Source organism: Natator depressus, chromosome 11 (assembly GCF_965152275.1).
Source record: "Natator depressus isolate rNatDep1 chromosome 11, rNatDep2.hap1, whole genome shotgun sequence".
Lineage (NCBI taxonomy): Eukaryota > Metazoa > Chordata > Testudines > Cheloniidae > Natator > Natator depressus.
In genome coordinates, this window is record NC_134244.1 from 25636767 (window position 1) to 25663990 (window position 27224).

General features: G+C 43.6%; 1 protein-coding gene across 3 annotated transcripts in view; it reads left to right on the top strand.

Moving 5' to 3' along the window:
* Positions 1–4939: 4939 nt before the first annotated feature.
* The window catches only part of ACVR2A (activin A receptor type 2A), a 110022-nt gene continuing 87737 nt past the window's right edge, over positions 4940–27224 (top strand). For all 3 annotated transcript variants that reach the window (XM_074967311.1, XM_074967313.1, XM_074967314.1), the window contains exon 1: positions 4940–6766. In XM_074967311.1, coding sequence (XP_074823412.1) covers positions 6712–6766 — 55 coding nt within the window. In that variant the 5' untranslated portion in view covers positions 4940–6711. The remainder of the gene's footprint in view (positions 6767–27224) is intronic.

Below are 27224 nucleotides of genomic sequence, written 5' to 3' on the forward strand. Positions count from 1 at the left end.
TTTTAGGACTGTAAGCCCCATAAAGAAGGAACACAATCTTATTTTAAGTTTGTAATACGACATGCACAGAAATGGCATTGTATAAATTATAAGTATAATAATGTTTAATCAGGATTTATTGATCTTTTTATATTTGAAATTGTTGGCAAAAATGTTGGTCTAAACAAAAATCTCTGAATACTGTCAGTAAAAATTTGTTGAAGATATTAACAACCTACTTGTAGCTCTCTAAAATCTGAAGTCTTCTGGTTTTAGAGTAATAAAATAACTGCACTGAAGCAAACATTTGAAATACATTTTTAAACGGTATATATAGAAAATACCTAATTATTATTTCTGCAGTGCTGATGCCTGTTTGAAGATCCCAAATCTCCCACTGTGAGCATATCATTAGAAGAGGCCATGTTTCCATATAATTCAAGGAAAACAATTTAAAAACAATAGTAAAAAGCCCATTTTTATTCCTAAAACTGAGCTATAACTTGCCAAAAATAAACAAAAAACATCTTTAAATTAAGGTGATATTGATAGCTCTCTGCTATAATTTTCAGCTCATGTGGCAATGTGATTAACACTTTGAAGAAGCTGAGCCAGGTGAAAATACAACCTGCAGAACAAGTTGAGTTTGAATATTGTGTTATAGGACACTATAAAAACTACAGATTAAATAGGGGTGTTGCAAGACTTAATTAATTACTGTTTGCAAATCATTCTGAAGTTCTTGAATAAAAAGCAGCATACAAGGTGTTGCCACATGTCCTGATATTTCCAGAGTTGCACGATCTCATATTCAGTTTTACTTTTGAGGGCCTCCAAACAAAATGTCATCATGTGAACTCTTTGGGGCAGGGAATGTCTCTTTAATAGGTATTTACACAGTGTTGAGCACAATGGGACACCAGTCCTTGATTGGGGTCCCTAGGAGGTATCACAGTACAAATAAATAATATATATATTTTTTTAATTTGTGTGCTTGTGCCCTTGTTAATTTAAGTAATGGTGATGATTTGCCAGCTCTGTCAATTTAAATTATGTTTATCCATGAAATGGATACAACTCAGGCAGTGTTAGTTCACTTTACCTCCAGATTGATGGACGTTACTCAACTCTGACTACTTCTGTAAGAGAAGGGATAGCCCTTCATGATCATGTTCTTTCAAACTTTGCTGCTCATGCGGCCCAGGTCATTGGTCTACACCAGGGGTGGGCACACTGTGGCCCATGGGCCGCATCCAGCCCATGGGATTGCCACCCCCGTGGGGCCGCGGGTCCTGCGCCGCTCCTGGAAGTGGCTGGCACCACATCCCTGAGGCCCCTGGGTGGGATGGGGGGGCAGAGGGCTCCATGCACTGCCCTCGCCTGCAGGCACTGCCCCCTACAACTCCCATTGGCCGGGAATAGGGAACCGCAGCCAATGGGAGCTTCAGGGGAGTACCCACAGGTGAGGGCAGCGTGCGGAACCCTCTGTCTCTCCCCCACCCCCCGGGGCTGCAGGGATGTGGTGGCGGCACCTTCCAGAAGCTGCATGGTGCAGGGCCAGGGCAGGCAGGGAGCCTGTCTTAGCCCCAGTACGTGCCACTGCCACCCCGGAGCCGCTCTAGCAGTGCCAGGCTGGAGCCTGCACTCTGAACCCCTCCTGCACCCCAACCCCCTGCCACACCCCTCCTGCACCCCAATCCTCTGCCCTGAGCCCTCTGCTGCACCCCAACCCCCTGCCCTGAGCCCCCTTGTACACCCCACACACCACCTGCACCCCAACCCCTTGCCCTGAGCCCCTTCCTGCACACTGCACCGCCTCCCACACCCTGCACTCCCTCCCGCACCCTCCCTGCCCCAGCCCTACATTCATGGCTCTGCATGTAATTTCCCCACACAGATGTGGCCCTCAGGCCAAAAAGTTTGCCCACCCCTGGTCTACACTATCAGGAGGGCTAGCTTGAATACATCCCAGAACACATGGCAGAACTCCACAGTCAGCCTGTGGATACTTAGGGACTCATTACAGGGCATCAGACAGGTGTTTTCTCAGAGTTTGGCCAGAGTGAAAAGGAGCTCCAGCTGGTCCTTGTTGCCTGTGTACACATTGGTCTTGGGAGTAGTGGACTCTGTACAGGGTCCTCTGGAAGGGCACTTCAGAAAACTATTTCACAGTTGCCATCAGCGAGATGTATACCTGGCATTAGGAGAATGCTGGTGATAGTCTCTTTGTCCTCCCTATCTGTCTGCCTGCCTGTATCTACTTGTTGCTTCTTATCTTATACTGTGGGCTGATCTTCACTATGGGGAGAACGATGCTGCTGTAAGCAGGGATCATTTTAGCGGGTCTAGGAAAGACCTGCTAAATCGATGACAGAGCGCTCTCCAGTCAACCCCTGTACTCCAGCTCTCTGAGAAGAGTAAGGGAAGTTGACTGGAGAACGTCTCCCATTGATGCAGCACAGTGAAGACACTGGGGTAAGTTGACCTAAGCTACATCGACTCCAGCTACGTTATTCATGTAGTTGTAGTAGCGTAATTTAGGTCGACTTATCCCCATAGTGAAGACAAGCCCTTAGATTGCAAGCTCTTAGGGGCAAGAGCTGTCTTTTTGTTCTGTGTTTGTACCTAGCACAATGGGGTCCTGGTCTGTGACTGGGGCATCGAGGCCCCATCACAATACAAATAATAATAACTGGTGAAGGTCTGGGTCCTTCAAGCCAAAAGGAAGATGAGTGGTTAGAGTCAACAGTTTCCTGAGGGTACAGAGGAGTACCAGGGAGGCTGAATTGGAGAAGCAGCACAGAACAGTTGTGAGGACCAGCTTGGCATCTAGAACCTCCAGAGGCTCAGTGGAGACATAGATACTCTCCACTGGGATCCCCATTGCTGCCACATCTTGCGTTGCATCACCTAGTAGGAATTACAGAGCCTTGCCAGTACCACACATGTTGGAGGCTGCTGTGACACTAGCCACCAACCTGCACACTACCACAAGGGTCAAGGCAGCCATCAAGAAGCAGCATAGGCCAGGCTTCACAGAGTATATCTTCATTGCAAAAAAGGTGTGTTCTTAACTTGGGTTAGCTAACTCAAGTTAGCAATCTTGGATTAAAACAGCAGTGAAGAGAAGGCAACTTGATTTTTAACTTGGGTCAGCAGCTTGAGTTTGACGCAAGTTCCCTTATAGAATTTAACTGATGCTGCTAACCTGAGTTAAAAGTCAAGTTGCTGTGTCTATATTGGTATTTAAACAAAGTTAGCTGACCCCTTTTTTCCTTCACTTAAGACATACCCCTAGTAAAGTTGGAGTAAGGGGCCCTGCTAGGGGAATTGCAGACAGCTACTGCTGAAGATTCTGCAGCCACTTGGGCATATGCCCTACTTTGAGAAGCAGGACCCTTTTTGCTGGTGAAAGATTTGGTGGCAACCACTGTCGATAATTTAGTGTTACTAACTCTCACAATTTTAACCCAAATCTTGATATATTTGCTGTTTTCCTTGAATCCTCAGTTCTTGGAGTCATGTGATTATTGGTATGTGATGTGAGCATTTATTTTAAAAATAGAAAGTTTCTAGACCTGAGATTGCAGAGAAAGCTTGAAAACATGAACCCTAAAAGGCTCAAGAAGAATTAAAATAAAATTTATTATTTTTCTAAAAATCCATGATTTTTAAGTCAATATCAGGATTTTGATTCTGTGGCTCTGGCAGCTTTCTAAGGTTCTTGGGGAGGTGAGGCATGGTAGGGACAGTAGGTGGGTGACTGGGGACAGATTATTGTTCCTCACAAGTGCCCAAGTGTAAGGCCTCCGAGGAAAAGGGTTGGGGTCTGCTATGGCCTTTTTTGATTAGAGGAAAAACTAAAATGAATTAAAAAGAAAAAAAAAATAAGGGAAGGGGGGGGGAGGGAAGGAGCAATCCAAGCTGCCCTCCACCCCCTTTCTGCTGCTCCTTCCCTCTCCACTCCCAAACCAGAAATTGCACTGGTAAAACCCAGATGGCCAGGTTTAGGATTAGATTTTTACTGGTAAATGTCGGTAAACATCAATTTCACCATACACATGAAAACCCTCCCCCTCCACCACTCAAGAAAATAAATCCAGGGATGATAATAGAAATGTACAGAGGGTCAAACATGAAAGTAAGAAGAATGTTGCTTGAGAATTTATTAGAGTTTGATTTTAAGGCTACTTACTTGATATATTTTGACGTGACATTGACAGCTTGTGTTTTAACAGCTACAAATGTTAACTGTTTGTATCTCAACATCTACTGTCATTAAAAAAAACGATTGTCTGACCCTCTCCCCCCCACTCCCCGATAGTCAGCAACTGCAAACATTTATATGGATTTTAAAAAGCTTAAAAATAAGCATTATTATCTCCTAAAACTATTAAAAATAAACATGAGAATGTAGGGTAACCTCAGGATCCTCAGGACAGCACACTGAGGCTGAAGAGTCTGGGCAGAGATCTGGCACCAGACAAGCTGACAACCGTGATATGGGGGACGAGGGAGGTAATGATTTAGTGGGGGCTGGTCCTGCTTTGAGCAGGGGGTTGGACTAGACCTCCTGAGGTCTCTTCTAGGGAGTTCCTTTCCGCTGGCTGCACTTGAAACGGCAAACGGCAGGAGAGGAGAGAGAAACTAAGCCAGGGAGGGGAGCAAGGGTGACGGGGGTAGCACCCAACAAGACATCCCGTACAGCCCAGGGGCATGAAGAAGTGAGGAGAGGCGGTTAGGAACGGGCGCGGACCCACTCACCAAGCAAGGGGGGGCGCGCAGGAACGGGGCGCGGGAGCGTACCTTCTCGCACATAAGACCACCAGAGCCCCGCCCCAGCCGGCAAGGCGAGGCCTTGTGCTCCGCCCTGAGTGGTTCCGAGGGCTGTCAATTGGGGACGACTCGCGCACGCACGGAGTCGCGCGACAGGCAGCCGTGATTGGGGGAGGGGAGCCAGGAGACGAAACAAAAACAATCGCCCGGGTGCCGCCATCTTGGGTTCGTTCTGCACACCACACGGTGAATGGGTAGATATGAAATTACCACAGGCGAGCAGCAACAGCAGCACGGTACGGAGGGCCGTTCGGAGCTGCCAGCCGGACGTTGGGGACGATAAAGCCGGCTCCTTCATCCGCCGCCGCCTAGAGAAAAGCTCCGGGCTTGGCCTTTCATTATCGTCGACCCCTAAACTCCGCTCCTGGGGGGGCAAAGTTGTGTGTCGCGCCGCTCGGGAGACGAGAGGGTTGGAGCCTGCAGCAGTTTCCTCAGAGCAAGGAGTGAGCCGGGGACAGAGCTAGGGGAGGGGGAGAAGAGGGGATTCCCCTCCGCCCCCTTTCCAACCCTCTGCCCAGGGCTTGCCTGGTACGTGGGGTGGGAGGCACAAGGAGAAGGCAGTAAGAGTTCACCAGGCTTTCAACCCCCGCCCATTGGGGAGTTTTTCTTCCTAAGAAAGCAAAAGTTGGACTGAGTGGAAAATTTTCCAGGTTTCTCTCTTCTAACCACGTTGGGGGCAGGGAGGGAATATGTATCCGTGAGGAGTTGGGAGACGGTTGTGCATCAAACAGAAGAGCCTCAAGTCCAGCACACTGGAGGAAGAAAGCTGTCACCAGCCCAGCAAACACGAATATACTGGCCACATCCAATCATGTGTATATAATATTGGTACCCTCTCCATCTCCATAGAAGCGGAATTCTCCTAGAAGCACAGCAATCAAGGAAGAAGAGACTTGCCACGAGCCCATAGATCACCCTCCTCCCCAGCGGCTGGAGACTGCAGGGTTTTTTGTTGTTGTTGTTTTTTCAGTCGCTCTTCACTGTTTAAACACCAAATATAGTATCTTGGAGGGAATTCTTAAAGGAGTTTGAAATTCTGTGTAGAGGCAAGAATGTCTGAAATGTACAGCCTGTGTTGAACGGACAAGGAGAGGATCGCGAAAGTAGGAGGGAGGTGGGGGGAGAGAAGGGGAAACGTGCGGCTTTCATTGACTGGTGAAGGGAAGCCAAGAGATTTACCTTCGTGGAACTGTACAGGCGTGTTTGTTATATAGCTGTTGTTTCTCTCCCCGTCCTTTTCCTCTGGTCACTCTACATCTCCCAGCATTATTAAAGTAAACGTCAATGTTGCCCACGTGTGGCTGGTAACTTACTTTTTAGACAGTTTTATAAAGAAACTGACAAGTTTACAATTCTATCAGTGGCTTACTTGTTTTTGACGTTTGAAACGGAGATGGAACTACTTGCTCAAACACTACATGTATAACAGGAGTAAGGTCGAAAATATATTGTTTACTAATTTCAGTACAACTTGCCTGGCCCAACACGACGAGGGATACTTTACAGAGCTTGACGTGAAAAAAAGCTAAACTGTGCTCTGAGACTTGGTTCTTTTCCTAAAAGACGGTTTCCGCTGTTGACTTTTTATGGATTTTTAACATTTTTTTTCTAAATTACATTTTTCCACCATTTGTACAGAAGCCAAATGACACGTGTATTTTGAAATGCTTCTCCAAATATATACACCCCTGTATCGGGGATCTCACTAAAAGGAGCTGGAGGGATCGTCAGTATCTAAATAAATCTGATTTTTCTTTTATAAACACTCTGATCTCCAAAAATGTTGCTTTAGATTGCTTTATAACAGTTAAATTTAAAGGTGGATTTTTCTATTTGGAAGAACCAGGAAACTCGATAGTAGAAACACCATCTGTATGTTGTAACTGTATTTCGAAAATGGGAGCAGCTACCAAGTTGGCGTTCGCTGTCTTTCTGATCTCTTGTTCTTCAGGTAAGTAAACTTACCTTTAAACTGACCAAAATTATCTTTGTGGGGTTAGCTAAGATTTGCAAACTTCGATTAGCTTTTCCTTTTTGAATATATTTGTCTTGGAATGGTTTCTCGTTGACAGTGATTAATTGTTTGAAGTGATAAGGTGGTTGTAGATGACAACTGTAGTGATAGCAGCTATTGTGTTCATCTTAAAATATCACAGTTCAGCACTTTTAATGTATGCAGTCTGTAAACTTAAAATTAGTTTTAAATTAGTCCACTGCAGAATTGATTAATGGAGTAACTTTAAAGCTAATCATTTAGACTAATATTGTAATTTAATTGAGTGTTCTCATGTTCAAAATGGTCAGGAAAATATAACCAGGACACATCTCTAACTTCATTTAGATCTTATTTTGGGGTACTCAGTGGTGAACTTCCGCCTCCATTAGTGTGTTTAAAAATGGTTACTTATTCTGAAAGCACTAACTAGTGCTATATGGAGAGGGAGTTGTGCGTTTGTGTGTATATGCACAGTACCAAGAGAACAAGGTACGCTTCAAATCCCTACCCAGATATTTTGCAAAACCTAACTTTTTCTTAGCTACCCAATACATGGTGCTGTTTTATAATTTTTAGATACAAAAGGCCAGTTTTAAATTACTATTTTTAGTCACATGAAATAATGTGATCTAAGAATTGTTTAGGCTTGTAGAAGCATTTTTCATGGCAGTAACCAGTGTTTGGAAATTGTTAATACAATTGCATTTATTTGAAACTAGCCTTCTCTGAGAGCTTCTGTGATCCACTGATCCTGGGTCTTGTAACTGATTTTCATTTTTTTCTCTTGTTCTATACTGACTTTTTTTTCTGATTCCTTTTTGTTTATGTAGTGTTGTGTGCAAAACTAAAATTACTTAGTATTCTTAATTGTGATTTGACAACTGGTTTTATCTGATCATATGTTTATTTTGTTTCCCATAGCTGGGTGGCTAGTTTTCTGTAACAACAAAGCTTTCTTTAAAAAATTAGAACCCTGTAATATATAGAATTTTGCTGAATGATACATTTCCTTGTGGTTATTAAATGGATGCAGTCTAGTCTTGTGTCTGTAGTGTTATTGATCAGTTCTGTGTGGGCTGAATGTACTGTGAAATGGCGATCACTGCCAGAGATTAACCAAAAGAGTTACATCTGTTTAAACAGAAGAACATGTTAAAGACAGCATGACCTTTTTTAATATCAGAAAAATGATACCAGATTTTTAACAAATTCATGATGTCTTGCATTGAAGTAGTTAAAGCCTTCTTGAGAGCCTCTCTATGAAAGTATGACCTTCAATTTTAATAAGGCTATCTTTTTTTGTTTTGTTTTCAATCAAATTGCTCTTGAGTTCAGGAACATTTTCTATAGGGGACTCTTTAGTCTTGTTGCATTTTAAAGCGCCTCTTACTTTCATCAGGTCTCTACCTCTTTTTTTGCCTCTTCACCATGCCTGATTAGAGGACAGGATAGCACAGTGCAGTCCTTTCCTAGGAACCTACTTATCCTACTTGCTGATCAATTAGAAGCATTCTTGACCCACACAGGGCAAACCTCCCTAGAGTACTTCTAGCCTCTATTGTTCTTGGCAACAGTAGACCAGAAACTGAATGTTAATTTTGTCTATGACAATGGAAATAACTTGTACTAGGCCAGCAGGAAGCTGCTTAAAATATTATAGAATGCATTTCATAGCTATTGTAAAATATTAATGTCTTTCAGTTATTCTGAAGTGTCATAGCAAATATTTCTGTGTAATGGAGTATTTCAGAGTTTATAAAGTATTCCAGATCTAGCTATATAAATGGTTAATAATACATCCAGTTAGAAATATGACTATTTTTACAGTTCAGAGTTTGAGGCTACTTAGGCTTCTTAATACGAAATAACATGAACACAGAGGCGAATGTAGTGTTTCTGCTGATCATGTTGATTTTATGTAGCATGAAATCTAGCATGGCAAAATTATAAATATTTTTTCAAACTCTGAAGTTAGAATAAAATTATTTTCCCCACTAATCTGGATTTCTGCCTTAGCCTTTATTAAGTATGTTGGCCAGTGTGAAGAAACTTTTACAACTTAATTCTAAGGTTGCTATTGATATTTCTTCATTGTGGTTGCAAGTCTCCAGCTCCTCTTAATGGGTGTTCACTGAACATTTTGGGTCTACAAGTAACTGCTAAAGTTATGTGCACAGCGGTTCATCATAATCATCTGTCCTTATTCAAATGAAAAGGGCACATTTCTTCTTGCAAGCGCTGGGGGTGGGGTCTGTAATTTTGGGGCACTTTGCCTTACTAAATACTGATTTCAGATTTATTTGGGTTCCATCACCTCTTCTAAATCAAAATCCAGCCCTTTTTACGGAAGAAACCGAAATATCTTTCACTCTAACATGAGTATGGAAAAGGATTAATGCCTCTTCCTCATGCCACCTTCCCCTTTAGTACTCATTCCTAAATCACAGTGACTACCCCAAGAGATAATCACATGTGGGAATGTATGCATCAGTACAAACCAGAGAGTAAGATGGAAGCTAAACAGAATACCTAATCAAAGTTGTCAGTGGTCCTTTAACATGCTATATGTATACTTCAATTCAGAAAGTGTTTTCCTTTATTTAAAAAAAAAAAAAAGGCAAAGTAAAACAGGGCCCTGTGGCTCATGGATACACTTGCTATGCATCTCTGTATTCATGGTACAAGAAATAAAAATCTGCACTCTTGTAACAAGAAACTTCTCATTGTTTAACTTAGAGGTGATTTACAGTTTCCTCAGAAAAGAGGGAAGTATGCTTCTCCCCACCCCTCCTTTTTGCTGGAGTTTATACCTTAACATCAGGAAGGCAGGTCTGGTCTTCCTTGGTTTTCTTGTATGTCTTGAAGCATGTGTACTCTGGTGCCTTCTCCCTCATCTTTTTAACTGAAGGGGAGTGGTTAAAACTTTCGGCAGCATTTCTTGACAATATGCAGTCATTGGCAGTGTTAACAAAAAGGTGACTTTTTTTTTTAACACTTAAACTAAAAAAGAAACCTTTCTCACCTGTGGCTTAGCTTTCACTGTCTTGATACTTGTGAGGTTGTCATTTCAATAATTCTCCAGCTTTGAGTCCTCTTCAGTTGCTTATGCCTTTTTTTTTAAAAAAAAAACTGCCTTAAGCATGCCAGAGAAGCAAGCAAACAAAAGGGTGCTAGCCCAACTTTTCACTTATTTGCAGGTCACCCTCAATTTACTCAATTTTTGGAGAGGCTCTTGTGTTTCAAAGAAAATGGTAGGTCCAAAATTCTTATGTAGTAAAAAAATACCTTTTATGCCCTCTTACAGAGACTACTTTTTCCTCCCCTTAGTAAAAGTTCACATACATTTTTCAGATATCAGAGAAATAATTACTAAGAGCCTAATATTCTTAAAGGTTTGGAGGCACAATGTTAGCTATTCTCAAAGAGCAGAAGAAAATAGGTGATTTCTTTATTTAACTAGTGAGTAGAATTTTTCAGACTTTTTTTCCCCGCAAGTAACCATGGCACTACTTAAGAATCCTGCCAACAGTTCAGGAGCATCATTTATGTACTTGACTCCAACAGTATACTCCCACCAGTAATCAATCTGTGCTTAGTGGTTGAACCCCCTAAGCACTTTATCTGTAAAATAAAGTGATTAAACACTTTAAAGATGTACTGTACATACTTTTAAAAGTAGTACCAAGTTCCTATTTGTACATAAAAGAACAGTAGCAGCACAATTTCACCATTAGTGGCAGATGCTCAGAACACAATCTTTGCAGCACTGTTGACAGTAGCCTTTTATGATAGTTTTCAAACATGGCTACACCAGAGAGGTGTGACTATAAATTAGGTTACAACCCTATTGTGGCCTTACATTAACATTATCGCTATGCTCAGAAACAGTACAATAGAGTTTCTGAGGGAGGTCTCTCTAATTTTGCTAATTTTAAAAAAAATACTGTTAATATGGGGACATGGAAGCCATATTACAATTGTTTTAACAGCTGTGTTTGAAAACTTCAGTATTGTTCTAGGAGAACTGTGCTTGACAACTGTTTAATGAACACGGTTTTAGCTAGCAGAATTCTGTTGCTGTATATCTGCTATAGACACGTCTTTTAGTAAGAGCTGCTTAAGAATTACTGTTACATATGCCCAGTGCTGTGGAAGCTTCTCTGTTTGGGGCTAAGGCATTGTCATACTATGTTGCAGCTGCAAAAGGATGACTATTGCAATCCTGGTATATGGGTCTTAATAGCTTTCAGCTGTTTTTAATAGCTTGCTTCAACATCTAAGTGGCATTCCTGCTCTTTATGCCAAAAAATTCCTCAGGACTTCATCTCAACTTGCATACAAATAACAGAAAAACAACTTGTTTAACCTTTCCTAGCATATCTGACTTTTCTAACTTTTGAGGTTGGCAGCAATTAGTATGGGAGTCTTCTAAAGTGATTGCTTTTCCTACATCTCACTTGAAAAGGCCCTCAGTTCCATTTTAAATTTCTGGCATATAAACAATCTGACCTGGATCTCATTTTTTGCAACTTATTTCACTCTAAACTAGGTGTTCTTTCTGAAGTAACATCACACTTCTCTTTCTGAGTCCATGAAGCCACACAGTAGCATAAAAATGTTTTACTTTACACGGAAGACATGGGAGGCAAATTTATTGGGTAGAAATGGTCAAGTCTAGCGATTTGGAGAACTATATGACTTGGGATTAAAGTTTAATGTTTTCAAGGTAGCAATGTCCAGACCTGAAAGAAGGGTTGAGCTAACATGGGGTGGAAAAAGGCAGTAATAAACTGGGATGATAGAGGATTCTGCAGGACACACTTCTCCACCCTTTAAATCTGTTTTCTGTTAGTGCTTCTGAATGGTAAGTTGATTAGTCAGTTGTTAGACGATGGGGAAGCAGCCAAAACAAAAGGCAGAAGTTTCTGGTCTAGCATCCAGAAAGTATTCTTGAGAATTGACAGATTCCAAGTGCATCATTTTGTGTTTGTGTGATTGTCACAGAAGGATTCCTTACAAGGCACTTTTTCCTGTTCTTTTCCTCTGGAAACACTGTGTTGATTCAAAGTGGTACTGTAGGACTTAATTCTCATTTACTTTCTTCATGCAGGGTATGGAATAAATTTATCTTTTTTTAATCTCAGGAAGTGCTGTCCAACCACTTGGCAAGATAGATGCCATCCCACAGAAAATGTAGGCTTATCACCATATTGCTCAAATCCCAAACCCTTATAGCTAGAAATGGAGGACATATGTTAATTAAGTCAAATACTTTTTAATTTCTGAAAATGTTCCATGGCACATACCTGCACTAGTTGTTGCAAAGATACAAGACTGAAATAGTTTAACAATACGGTAGAATACTACTTGGCTACAAGGAGAAAAACTGATGGAATTTTTACAGAACAGGGTTCCATGAATTGCTTATTTAGAGCAGGTTTCAGAGTAGCAGCCGTGTTAGTCTGTATCTGCAAAAAGAACAGGAGTACTTGTGGCACCTTAGAGACTAACAAATTTATTTTAGCATAAGCTTTCGTGGGCTACAGCCCACTTTATCAGATGCATAGAATGGAACATATAGTTACATACATACAGAGAACATGAAAAGGTGGAAGTTGCCATACCAACTCTAAGAGGCTAATTAAGATGAGCAATTATCAGCAGGAGAAAAAAGAACACTGAAAAAGCACAGAAACAGATCTGTGCTAACACATGCCTGGAATCCCGACCAGAGGTATTCTATTTGCCACCCAAGATCCATAAACCTGGAAATCCTGGACGCCCCATCATCTCAGGCATTGGCACCCTGACAGCAGGATTGTCTGGCTATGTGGACTCCCTCCTCAGGCCCTACGCTACCAGCACTCCCAGCTATCTTCGAGACAGCACTGACTTCCTGAGGAAACGACAATCCATTGGTGATCTTCCAGAAAACACCATCCTGGCCATTATGGATGTAGAAGCCCTCTACACCAACATTCCACACAAATGAGCTACAAGCTATCAGAAAGAGTATCCCCAATAATGTCACGACAACCCTGGTGGCTGACCTTTTGACTTCTTCCTCAACCACAACTATTTCACATTTGGGGACAATGTATATCTTCAAGTCAGCGGCACTGCTATGGGTACCCGCATGGCCCCACAGTATGCCAACTTTTTCTACGGCTGACTTAGAACAAAGCTTCCTTAGCTCTCTTCCCCTAACGCCCCTACTCTACTTGCGCTACATGGATGACATCTTCATCATCTGGACCCATGGAAAAGAAGCCCTTGAGGAATTCCACCATGATTTCAACAATTTCCATCCCACCATCAACCTCAGCCTGGACCAATCCACACAAGTGGTCCATTTCCTGGACACTACTGTGCTAATAGGCAATGGTCACATAAACACCACTCTATATCGGAAACCTACTGACCGCTATACTATACTTACCTACAGGCCTCCAGCTTTCATCCAGGACACAGTCCATTGTCTACAGCTAAGCTCTAAGATACAACCACATTTGCTCCAATCTCTCAGACAGAGACAAACACCTACAAGATCTCTGTCAAGCATTCTTACAACTACAGTACCCACCTGCTGAAGTGAAAAAACAGATTGACAGAGACAGAGTACCCAGAAGTCACCTATTACAGGACAGGCCCAACCAAGAAAGTAACAGAACGCCACTAGCCGTCACCTTCAGCCCCCAACTAAAACCCTCTCCAGCGCATCATCAATGATCTACAGCCTATCCTGAAAGACGATCCCTCACTCTCTCAGATCTTGGGAGACAGACCAGTCCTCGCTTACAGACAGCCCCCCCCCCCAACCTGAAGCAAATACTCACTAGCAACCACACAACAAAAACACTAACCAAGGAACCTATCCTTGCAACAAAGCCCAGTGCCAACTCTGTCCACATATCTATTCAGGTGACACCATCATAGGACCTAATCACATAAGGCACATTATCAGGGGCTCGTTCACCTGTATATCTAACAATGTGATATGTGCCAGCAATGCCCCTCAGCCATGTACATTGGCCAAACCGGACAGTCTCTACGCAAAGGAATAAATGGACACAAATATGACATCGGGAATCATAACATTCAAAAACTGGTAGGAGAACACTTCAACCTCTTTGGTCACTCAGTAACAGACTTAAAGGTGGTAATTTTGCAACAGAAAAACTTGAAAAACAGACTCTAATGAGAAACCGCTGAACTGGAATTAATTTGCAAACTAGATACCATTAACTTGGGCTTGAATAGAGACTGGGAGTGGCTGGGTCATTTCACAAATTGAATCTATTTCCCCACATTAAATATCCTCACACCTTCTTGTCAATTGTCTGAAATGGGCCATCTTGATTATCACTACAAGTTTTTGTTTTTTTTTTTTTCTTCTGCTGATAATAGCTCCTCTTAATTAGCCTCTTAGAGTTGGTATGGCAACTTCGACCTTTTCATGTTCTTTGTATGTGTCTATATATCTTTGTACTATATGTTCCATTCTGTGCATCTGATGAAGTGGGCTGTAGCCCACGAAAGCTTATGTTCTATAAATTTAGAGACTAAAATTTATTTGAAGTCGATTTTTTTAGAAAGCGATTTTTATACAATCGATCGGGTGTGTCCCCACTTAAGACCATTAAGTCGGCGGAGTGTGTCCAGAGTACTGAGGCTAGCGTAGACTTCCAGAGCATTGCACTGTGGGTAGCTATCCCACAGTTCCCGCAGTCTCCACCGCCCATTGGAATTCTGGGTTGAGATCCCAATGCCTGATGGGACAAAAAACATTCTCGCGGGTGGTTCTGGGTACATGTCGTCAGGCCCCCCCATCCCTCCCTCTGTGACAGCAACGGCCAACAATCGTTTTGCGCCTTTTTCTGTGCAGGCGCCATATTGCTGTCAGCATCACCTGCCACTCTGCTCTCCTGCTCACGCCATACCACGACAAACATGGAGCCCACTCAGATCACTGCGGCAGTTGTGACTGCTGTAAACACCACGTGCATTATCCAGCATTATATGCAGAATCAGAACCTGCAAAGCAGGCAAGGAGGTGACGACAGCGCGGTGAGGAGAGTGATGAGGACATGGACACATATTTCTCTCAAAGTACAGGCCCCGGCAATTTGGCCATCCTGGTGGTAATGGGGCAGGCTCATGCCGTGGAACGCTGATTCTGGGCCTGGCAAACAAGCACAGACTGGTGGGACCGCATAGTGTTGCAGGTCTGGGATGATTCCCAGTGGCTGCGAAACTTTTGCATGCGTAAGGACACTTTCATGGAACTTTGACTTGCTTTTCCCTGTCCTGAAGCACAAGAACATCAAGATGAGAGCAGCCCTCACAGTTGAGAAGCGAGTGGCGGTAGCCCTGTGGAAGCTTGCAATGCCAGACAGCTACCAGTCAGTCGGGAATCAATTTGGAGTGGGCAAATCTACTGTGGGGGCTGTTGTGATCCAAGTAGCCAATGCGATCACTGATCTGCTGTTATCAAGGGTAGTGACTCTGGGAAATGTTTAGGTCATAGTGGATGGCTTTGCTGCAATGGGGTTCCCTAACTGGTGGGGTGATAGACGGAATGCATATCCCTTATCTTGGGACCGGACCACCTTGGCAGCCAGTACGTAAACCACAAGGGGTACTTTTCAGTGGTGCTGCAAGCACTGGTGGATCACAAGGGACGTTTCACCGACATCAACGTGGGATGGCGGGGAAAAGTACATGATGCTCGCATCTGCAGGAACTCTAGTCTGTTTGAACAGCTGCAGGAAGGGACTTACTTCCCATACAAGAAAATAACTCTTGGGGATGTTGAAATGCCTATAGTTATCCTTGAGGACCCAGCCTACCCCTTAATGCCATGGCTCATGAAGCCATACACAGGCACCCTGGACAGTAGTAAGGAACTGTTGAACTATAGGCTGAACAAGTGCAGAATGGTGGTAAATGTGCATTTGGATGCTTAAAAGCGCACTGGCGCAGTTTACTGACTTGGTTAGACCTCAGCAAAACTAACATTCCCATCATTATTACTGCTTGCTGGGTGCACCACAATATTTGTGAGAGTAAGGGGGAGACGTTTATGGCGGGGTGGGAGGTTGAGGCAAATAGCCTGGCCACTGATTATGCGTAGCCAGACACCAGGGCGGTTAGAAGAGCATAGCAGGGTGCGCTGCGCATCAGAAAAGCTTTGTAAACCAGTTTCATGACTGGCCAGGCTACAGTGTGACAGTTCTGTTTTTTTCTCCTTGAAAACCTGCCCCCTTGATTCTCTCTACTTCCCTGTAAGCCAACTGCCCTCCCCTGCCCCCTTTGATCACCTCTTGCTGAGGCAATGAAGTCATTGTTTCAAAATCATGCATTCTTTATTAATTCATCACACAAATGGGGGAATAACTGCCAAGGTAGTCCTGGAGGGGTGGGGGAAGAGGGAAGCACTTGGTGGGGCGGTGGTGGTGGAGGAGGGGAGGACAGAAGGACAAGGCCACACTGCACTTCAAAACTTCTTGAATGCCAGCCTTCTGTTGCTTGGCCAGCCCTCTGGGGTGGAGTGTTTGGGTGCCTGGAGCCCCCCCCCCCCCAACACATTCTTGGGCGTCTGGGTGAGAAGGCTATGGAACTTGGGGAGGAGGGCGATTGGTTACACAGGGGCAGCAACGGTCTGCGCTCCTGCTGTCTTTCCTGCACCTCAATCATACGCTGGAGCATATCAGTTTGATCCTCCAGTAGCCTCACCATTGCATCCTGCCTTCTCTCCTCTCGCTTGTTCCTCTTCTCCTCGCGTTCATTTTGTGCTGGACTCTGACATTGTCTCCCTCCACGCATTGTGTTGCGTTCTTTCAGCGTGGGAGGACTGCATGAGTTCAGAGAACATTTCATTGCGAGTGCGGTGTTTTTTTCAGCTTCTAATCTTTGATAGCCTCTGGGATGTAGGTGATACGTGGAGCGATGAAACATTTACAGCTGCAGGAGGGGAAAAGGGGGAGATTTTAGAGAACAATGGATAGATTCTTTCACAGTGAATCAAGCTGTTAACATTACATAGCACGTGTGCTTTCTTTACAAGGTCGCATTTTGCCTCTCGTCGAGGGCCTGCCGGCACGGTGTGAGAAACCACACAGGGCCGGTGGGCAACAGAATTCAGCTTGCAGGCAGACATGGTAAGCCACAGTCTTTTGGCTTCTTTAACTGTCCTAACATGTGGGAATTGTTTCAAACAGCAGCGCCCTCATTTCACATACCAAGCACCCGTTGGGTTGGCCCTTTAAAATGGGGTAGCCATTTAAAAGGAGGGGCTGTGGTTTTCGGGTTAATGTGCAGCACAAATCCAACTACCCCCCCACCACACACAGATCCAATTCTCTGGGATGATCACTTCACCCCTCTCCCCACTGCGTGACTAACAGGGATGATTTCTGTTCAGCCACAGGCAAACAGCTCAGCAGGAGCAGCCATCTCTTGCTTGCTGTGCTTCAACCTCCTCCTCGTCCTCAAAATCCGCAACCCTGTTGCTTGAGAGTCCATTGATGGAGTCCGCGCATGGGGCTGGGGTAGTTGTAGGGGTACCCCCTAGAATGGCATGCAGCTCATCATAGAAGCGGCACGTCTGGGGCTCTGATCTGGAGCAGCCATTTGCTTCTCTGGTTCTTTGGTAGGCTTGCCTGAGCTCTTAAGTTTCATGCAGCACTGCTGCGGGTCCCTGTTATAGCCTCTGTCCTTCATGCCCTTGGAGGTGTTTTTTTTTTTTTTTTTTTTCCCTCAAATATTTTGGCATTTCGTCTTTTGGAACGGAGTTCTGATAGCACGGATTCGTCTCTCCATAGACGATCAGATCCAGTGCCTCCTGTTCGGTCCATGCTGGAGCTCTTTTGTGATTCCGGGACTGCATGGTCACCTGTGCTGATGAGCTCACCATGCTGGCTAGACAAGAAATGAAATTCAAAAGTTCCTGGGGCTTTTCCTGTGTAACTGGCCAGTGCATCTGAGTTGAGAGTGCTGTCCAAAGTGGTCACAATGGAGCACTCTGGGGTAGTTCCCAGAGGCCAATACTGTCGAATTGCGTCCACGCTACCCCAAATTGGACCCAGTGGGGTAGATTTCAGTGCTAATCAACTTGTCGGGGAGGAGTACAGAAATCGGTATTAAGAGCCCTTGAAGTTGGGGAAAAAATGGCTTCGTAGTGTGTATGGGTGCAGGGCTAAACCAATCTAACACTGCTAAATCCGACCTAAACTCATAGTGCAGACCAGGGCTAAGGTGCCACAAGTACTCCTTTTATTTAGAGCAGGAGCTGGAAACACATTTTTAAGTGTGGCTAGAAAAAAATGGACAAAGTTTGTATGCTACTGGAAATCTAAATCTTAAGTTAAATATGAAACAACTGGAGATGATTGGGGGGGGGGGGGGGAGGCAACATCCTAGTGAGAAGCTCATTTCTCCCACTCTACCCTCCCTTAGCTGCTGAGATGGTGGTTGTTGCGGTTTGTTGATCCTGCCTTTTGAAGAGAAAAGGCTTTATCTTTTATATCCACTTCTAGTTAGTAGGTGTGAGACAAATTTTGAAGATGTATCCTTTTCTAGTAGCCAGGAGGAAGGAGGCTTCTGGTTTTTTTTTTTGTTTTGTTTTGTTTTTTCTTTCCGCTCAATCTTCTTTTGCCTCCCTACCCCAAAGTCTTGTGGAAGCTCTACCCCACTTCACAGGTAGGGGGCTCTGGAAAGATGGGGCAGGATGGTTCTCATCCATTCTAAGCCCCCTGCATCCTTTCTTTCTTCCATCCATCCGTGATGCCAGGGCTTCCTTCTTTTAAACTGTTCCATGCAGCAGCGTAGACATGGCATATTTACAATTTTATTGTCAGTAGATTTCTGAATTGCAGCAGTTTAACCTGAAGTCTTATTGACTTAATTCCAGTCTCCTGATGTGTATAATGAGCAGCAGCAGATACTTAAACTTTATGCAGATTCAGGAAGCGAATGCTGCATGGTTTTGTAAGGTTACTTTAGCGTTCTTAAAAGCTAGAAAAGGAGTACTTGTGGCACCTTAGAGACTAACAAATTTATTTGAGCATAAGCTTTTGTGAGCTACTGATCACATAATGTGAAACCAAGCTAAAAAATGATCTATTTCTTTATTTTCCAATCACATTTTTTTTTACAGATTTTTGATTTAAGAAACCACTTATTGGTTTGACTCAGCCCATACCATTGGAAATAGTCACTCCAGACTGAGGCACCTGAATCTCAAAAAATACATATTTTCATAGGGCAGGTTTTTTTTTTTTTTTCATTTGGTTATCTCTAACTTTGAGTCTTAAAGGCTGCCCAAGCTGTTGTAGTGGTTTGTCTTTGTATTTTAAAACATTGCAGACAAGCGTTTTTGTTAAAGCATCCCTGCAAATGTGAACTCAAGTCCCCTTTTTGAAGAGTGACGGTGTAGATATTGTGTATGCCCCCATGTTCCCCAGCCAGACCTTGTGGTTTTACAATCACTTTGCTAGTTTAAAAAAAAAAAAAAATTCTCCTACTTCTGTTGCTGTGGGAAAGAAACACACAAACAGGGGAATGGTTTGACTGACTAACATCACTGTCATCAAATGCATAACATAATCAGACTTAAAAATGGATGCAGAAATATCTTAGTTGTAGTAATCTTGGGTGTTAATTGGTAACACTAAATACTTTACACTGATATTATTTAAGCTGATATCCATTTTAAATGGCTGAAGGGTTTTATTTGGTTTTTATTTATTTTATGTGGTTTCTTATCTCACAGTTGCAAAGCATAAGCCTATTCACTGTTTCACCCAATTACAGAACTTTAAAGAGAACTGACAAATCTGAAATGGAGTAGAAATTATCTACCATGTAATTTAGCCAGTAATATCGTTTTTGCTTTTTCCTGTGGAGATATTTTAAACTGAGATTAGTGTGGGACAGGTGCTGCTTATTCTTTTTTCCTTTATGCTGCTTTTCTTGGTGACGGTTGTGGTGGCAGCATGGAGAGTAGGGAGGCCCAGATCTCCTTTTCCTCAACAACAGGTTCCAGCTTCTCCTGGGGGATTCCCCAGTGTTCCCAGGCCAGCTGGGAAATATAATTCCTCCAGTGTGTCCTGGGCTAGCCTTCGGGCTTCCACCCAGTGGGATGTGCCCGGTAGAGTTCCAACGGAAGCCTCCCAGGGTGCATCCTTATCAGGTGCCTGAACAACATCTACTGGCTCCTCTTGATCTGGGGGAGTAGTGGCTCTACTCTGAGGCCCTCCTGAATAGCTGAGCTAGTCACCACATCTTGGAGGGTAAGCCCAATCACCCTGCAGAGAAACCTCATTTCTGTCACTTGTACCTGTGATCTCATCCTTTCAGTCATTACCCAAAGCTCATGATCATAGGTGAGGATGGGGACATAAAGCGACCAGTAAACGTAGAGCTTCGTATGAAAACTCAGCTCCCACTTCACCACCATGGATCAGTACAGTGCCTGCATCACTGTCACCACCACACCAATCTGCTGATTAATCTCTTGCTCCTGTTTACCATCACTTGTGAACAAGACCCCTAGATACTTGAACTCATCCACTAAGGGCAGCTACTCCCCCTTACCTAGAATGCAGTCCACTTTCTTCCAGGAGAGGACCATGACCTCTGATTTGGAGGTGCTGATTCTCATCCCAACCGCTTCACACTCAGTTGTGAAACATTTGAGTGCACGTCAGAGATTGCACTCTGAAGAATCAAGAAGGACCACATCTGCAAAGCAAGATGCCACCTCCGAGTCCCCATACTGGATGCACTCCACAGCTCAGCTGCACTTTGATATCCTGTCCATGAAAATCACAAACAGGAGTGGGGACAACACACCCCTTGGTGGAGTCCAACACCCACCTTGACTGACCTCTACTTAATGTCAAGAATACAAACACAAGAGTGTCTGAGAGTAGAGAGACCAGATAGCACACACAGGCGGCAATGACACATCGTACTCCTGCAGCACTTCCCACAAGACATCTTGGAGAACACTGTCATATGCCTTTTCCAGGTCTACAAAACAAAGGTAGACTGGATTAGCAAATTCCCATGACACCTCAAGTATCTGCAAGACAGCAAAGAGATGATCTGTTGTTCCACGGCCAGGATGGAATCCGCATTGTTCTTCCTGAATCAGAGGTTCAATTAACAGGCGTAACCTCCCCTCCAGCACCCTGGCTTAGGCTTTGCCGGTGAGGCGGAGGAGTGTGGTTTCCCCTATAGTCGGAACACACCCTGTGGTCTCCTTTCTTAAAGATTGGGACCACCACATCAGTTTGCCAGTCCAGAGGAACTGCACCTGCCTTCCATGCAACATTGAAGAAGCACATTAACCATGACACCCCAACATTGTCCAGTGCTTTCAACATCTCCAGGTGAATCTCCTCCATCCCTGCTGTCTCTATCACTACGAAGGTACTGTACCACTGTATCGACTTCAGCATCCGAAAGAGATCCAATCTCACTGGAGGTTTCCGGTGCTGCCTTCTGAAAGGGGGGTGTGGCCATTAGGTTGAGGCAGAGGTGGGGAAACTTTTTGGCCCGAGGGCCACATCTTGGAATAGAAATTGTACGGCAGGCCATGAATACTCATAAAATTGGGGTTGGGGTGTGGGAGAGGGTGAGGGCTCTGGGGTGGTGCCAGAAATGAGTAATTTAGGATGCGGGCGGGGGGGGGAGGGCTCCAGGCTGGGATCAAGGGCTTTTGAGGGCAGGAGGGGGATCAGGGCAAGGGGTGGGGCATGGGGAGAAGCTAAGGGGTGCAGGCTTCCAGCAGTGCTTACCTCAAGCGGCTCCCGGAAGCAGCGGCATGTCCCTTCTCTGACTCCTACACAGAGGCACGGCCAGGCAGCTCTGTACGCTGCCTCGTCCACAGGCACCGCCCCTGCAGCTCCCATTGGAGCGGGGCCATTGGAGTGCATAGGAGCTATAGAGGGGCCATTCCTCAACTTCTGAGAGCTACGTGGTGCAGCCCCCAATCCTTCTCCCCAGCTGGAGTGCTGGAGTGGGGCAAGCCCCAGACCCCACACCCCAGTGGAAGCTCGCAGGCCAGCTTAAAATGGCTCATGGGTCGGATTTGGCCCGCAGGCCGTAGTTTGCCCACTGCTGGGTTGAGGAGTTCCTCAAAGTGCTCCTTCCATGTCTCTGCCTCCTCAGTCGAGGTCAGCGTTTCACCAATCCTTGCTGAGTGCAACCTGGGCAACATCCCACTGACCCCTTCTAAGGCAACGAATGGTTTGCCAGAACACCTTTTGAGGCCGTCAATTATAATTTTCATTAAAGATTTTATTCTTGATTTTTTGAATTTGGCAGGGAGACCAGTTCTAATTAGCAGATTAACTAAAAATCATATTTGTACTATATTAAATTTGATCCAAGAAACTGCTTGCATGGCTTATACCACTGATTGCTTTTTAAAAGTCTGCTTATGTATTTACTTAATGGAAACATTGGTCTCATGCACTGATTAATGTAAATTTTGATTAATTCATAGGTTGTGGCATACACTAAGAAAAGTGAGTTACTACTCATAATCGATCCTTAACTTGTGGTGTTCTGTATTAGCATTAGTAAAATATCAGATTAATGCATTATGAGTAAGACCTGGTCTGTATTGTGGGATGATCTTCAAATAATTGCAGTTGAGTTGTGAAGAAGACATGGAAAAGTACAGTAATAATGGACCTTTATTAATTGTGGTAACTTGGAAAAGCCACAGCAGACCTATTTAAGAAAAATTTGCTGGAATAATATAAACACTCAACTATTATGTTATGCCTGTAAATTTTTTTTGATAACCAGACAATTTGGTGCAATTAAAGGACTGTAACCAGAGTGGGACAGCCATCCATGGATCAAAGTCAGGGGGAGGAGCAGAAAAATGGGGATGGGGGGGGAATGGTAGGGGTTAGAGCATGGTATTGCCACCCTTATTTCTGCGCTGCTGCTGCTGGTGGCAGCGCTGCCTTCAGAGCTGGCTGCCCAACTCTGAAGGCAGTTCCGCTGCCAGCAGCAGCGAGTAAGGGTGGCAATATCATGCCCGCTGCAGGGCTCTAACCCCTACCATTCCCCCCCATCCCCATTTTTCTGCTCCTCCCCCTGACTTCTCCCTCTCCCTCTCTCCTGCCCCCAGGCATTGCTCCCTGGTTACGTCCGTGCCCCAAAGTCTCCAAGATCATTTAATGCACTGCTGGGGGGGAGTGTATAGTGGAAACCTCAAAACGTATGCAAAATTCTGGACTATGCCAAGTAAGCTAATTTAAAACAAAAATTGCGGTAGAATCCTACTAGTGCAGAATCCACAGCTTCTGCAATATTGCGAATGAAGGAGGACCTTAATTGTGAACCATGTGCGTGTGAAAAACCATCATTTGAGACCATGGATTAACTTGCTTGCAGTTCCATTAAAAAGCCAAGTACTATTTTGATTCTCTTAATTTCTTGCCAAACAAATGTTACCAATACTTCTCAAACTTGCAAACTATACCACTTAGAACATTAGGACACTTGTTGTTCTACCACATTTATTTTTTTTCCAAAATCTTTAATGACACCCATAATATTTTTAGACTGGGATTTAGAAATGAGCAGGAAGGAGTTTATGTTCTGAGTACCCGTTTTTACTTCTACTGAGATTTGGGTGTTTAGATTGCTCAGGTCCCTTTTGAAAGTTTCAGCCATGATCTAATACATAGGGCTTGTCTCCATATACTGTGGATTGATGCTGTGGTGATCGATCCACTGGGAATCGATTTTAGCGGGTCTAGTGAATACCCGCTAAATCGACTGCTCATCACTCTCCTGGCTACACCAGTACTCCGCCGGAACGAGAAGCATAATAAGTCAACGGGACTTTCCCGTTGATCCAGTGCAGTGTAGACAGAGCAATAAGTCTTCCTAAGGGACGTCAACTCCAGCTATGTTGTTCATATAGCTGGAGGTGTGTAACTTGGGTCAACTTAATAGTGTAGACCTGCCCATGGTCTTCTGGTGGTATAAGAAAACTCTGTCATTAGTGATAAATAAAACAGCACTTTATCTTTGATGCTGTTCACTATATAACAAGGGTCTTGCTGTACTCGGAGAAACTGGGCCTAAATTCTGCAGCTAGGCCCTTATTTTTGTGGCATAGTGATACTTGATTGTGTGATGCACAGATTTTTCTGCACAAGATTCAAATTTTAAACTTTGTATTGACTTAACTAAAGTGTAAAAATGCAGATAGTACATTACTCAAAACGCATTGTGGAACACCGTTCAGTTTTATGTTGACAAATGTTAAATTTTTCAGTGTCAGAACTGTATGTTGTTAAAACAATTGCATTACAGATTTTACTGGGTGAAACCTACAGTGTTAGTAGCTGGTAATGGGTTTGTTTGGACTTGGAGTACCCAGATGGTATGGGCAAATAGCTTAAAACTTAAGAGAGATGAGGCTTCTGACACTGGAGAGAGGGGATGCATCTCCTCTTGTTTCCTCTTTTTTTTTTTTTTTGTATGTGGGCAGAAGTTGATCTTCTGCCCCAGCAACCCTTGCAGGACACCAGCTGCATGCCCCTGGAATCTAAGATCACTGAACCAATACACTTACTGGAGGCACTTCAAGATGAAGTCTGTAAAATGGTGATCCTGCCTTGCGTTCCGGAGGATTTATTGATCCTGAGTTGTCTCAAGGAAACTAGCCTGCACATTTCCTGGGGTGGCCTGCTACATCAGTACGACCTTTGATTCACTCATCCAATACTGTGCTTTTCCATATGGATGCTCAAAAGTGTGAAGACTATTTACAAAAGTGACAGATGTGGGTGGTTGTAGAATGCCAAAGATGGGGGTGAAAAAAGTGAATGAGCTTCCATTCTTGGTCTGAAACAGTCCAAGGTTACTGACTTCAGGGAACATGATGTAATTTTTATTTAATTTCTTCCCCAGATTTGAAAGAGTGAGGCTTACTTGGGCAACTGTTGTTGGGGATGGGAGTTTTGAGTGGGGGAAGTCTAATCTATTGGGTAGTTTTAAGGGTCAAGAAAGGTAGAGTTTCTTGAGGACTTTTGCTACTGCTTTTGTTTCTATAGTTAAAAATAAACATTACACAGTTAGTCACCCAGAGTAGAAGAGTGTCTCATCAATGTTATAAATCATGTTTCTCAACCTTTTTCCATACTGGAACCAGATAGGGAACCCCTTTCATTGAGCAATATGACACTGATAATTGCTCATGATCTCCATATGAGAACCTATGTCCTATTTTTGCATCTGAAAAGAAGCTTTCAGAGCAAGCAAATCCTGATCAGCAATTGATTAAGGGCAAAGCCACATTTACCAAAGAAAATGTTTGCATGCTGTCTTAATTCAGACTATGTGCTCAGAACTTTGCCATATGAAAATCAATGAACTTCAGTGTGTAAAAGAAGTTACTACTATCTAGTGCCCATTTTTTCCATGTAAAATAGTGAAGAGGAATGCAGTGGTGGGCTTACCTCTGTTAATTTTCACAACATTTAAAAACTCATTAAGTGCCTCTTTCAATTCCATTAGCATCCCTATTTCCACCAAAGTTGCTTTGTATTGCTGGTCAGAAAAAAAAAAAAAAGGGACCCGACTTTTGCAAAAATTGGTATGAAGGTTTTTTTTCCCCTCCTCCAAAAATTGCAAAATTAGAAACTTTTCAACCAGCTCTACTTCCTGGTGAATTGAATATGTCCCAATGGCTTCAGGTGAAAGACTGGATTCTAGTCACAAGGGTGCCGTTTTCCAGTTGCAACTAGGGAATCATCAATGAAGATACCAAGAATGATGCTTGCAAGAATTGATTCTTGGAAAACTTCAAATATTACTTTTCTTGTTTAGCACACCTATCAGTGGACAGCACAACGGGCAGCTCTATTAGGGGGACGATAAATGAGGACAAATCTTAAGGGAACATTTGTAGTTTGTCCAGTTGTACTGGCTCATCCGAACAGCTGTTCCTGGATGTCTGCAGTTATATCATGAATTTATCTAATGATTGCATAACTGGAGAGGATAATTACCTTGGCTTGACTGGCAACAGTAGATCCTAACAAAACATTAAATAGAATCAGAAGCACACAGCACAATCTGTGTTTCCCCAGTTGAGAGGCTTGACAGTTTTTGCTATTTATAGTGACACCAAGTATGATGCTCAGAAGGCTTTTGTGTTTTAGTATTGCCATGACTGTAACAGTCTTCTGAATTTGTAAATATATAAGCTCTTCTTGAATTCAGTAGGTTTATTATATGGAGAGAAGTGCTTGTCTCCAGTTGGCCCCTTTTAGGGGGAATATGCGTGCCCCAGAATCCTTTCACAGAAAACTTCTTTGAAATACTGTGGTAGCTGATGTGCATTCTGGTTCTGAGTTTTCCCCCCAGAGAGGAGAGTCAGGCAACAACCAGCAGCTCCATTGAAGAGAGAGAAAAAGAAGGTGCTTGGGACTGTCCTGCCACTTGGCTCAGAGGAATAGTGCAGGGAGCATGCAATCCAGTTAGCAGGGGCACAAGAGACCTGTGCAGACAAATGTCGGTGTGGCAGGGAAGGGAGACAAAACAAAAAGCTGAGCACACTTGGCTGTGGTAAAATGGCAAATAATGCTCCATTCTATGGCATCATGGAAAAATGTCAAATTCCACAGCAGCAGAATGGCAGTAACCACAAGGTATTTGAGATGAATGGGACAGTTAACACCCTGTAGAGCTATTTTAAGCTGTCTGAAGATTTGGTTGGGTCTGCATTGATTTATACTTGGCTCATGTTTTCAAAGTTATTTTCAACTGTAAGGATAAGACTATATTTTATATTAATATCTAATGTATTATATTTTTAGTGAAAAGGTGAGAGAGTGTGCCTACAGCCACCATGAAACCTGTTTGCAGATTTTTGAATATGAGAAACTGAACCAGAAAAAAGCACTCTTATTGTGGAATAAGAGTGCTTATGCAGGGAGTTATGTAGCAGTATATTTATACTGGTATAGTTGTAAATGTCCCCATGTAGACGAGCCCTCAGTGAGTGGCTAATCAGACCTGGCTTGTCATCTGGTAGCAACATCTGCAGTGATAAGCTTGTTTTTTTGAAAACTCGGAATTGTGGGGAATCTACACATGCTGATCTAGAAAATGGAACACAAGGAGAATCTTTCTTCTTTGATCCCTGTTTAACTCAGCAGTGATGAGGTCAAATGACCTCTGTCCACCACATTCTGTCTTGTACTAGCTTCGTGGCTTCATCCATCTTTAGGCATTTTTGTTGTATGTCATTCTTCACTGTGTATCCAACTCCTCCTCCGTTTTCCTGTTTTCTAGTTGCTTGCATTTTGTGTATTGACATACCTGGCATCTTTTCTAGGTCCATTTTTGACATGGACCAGTCCAAACCACT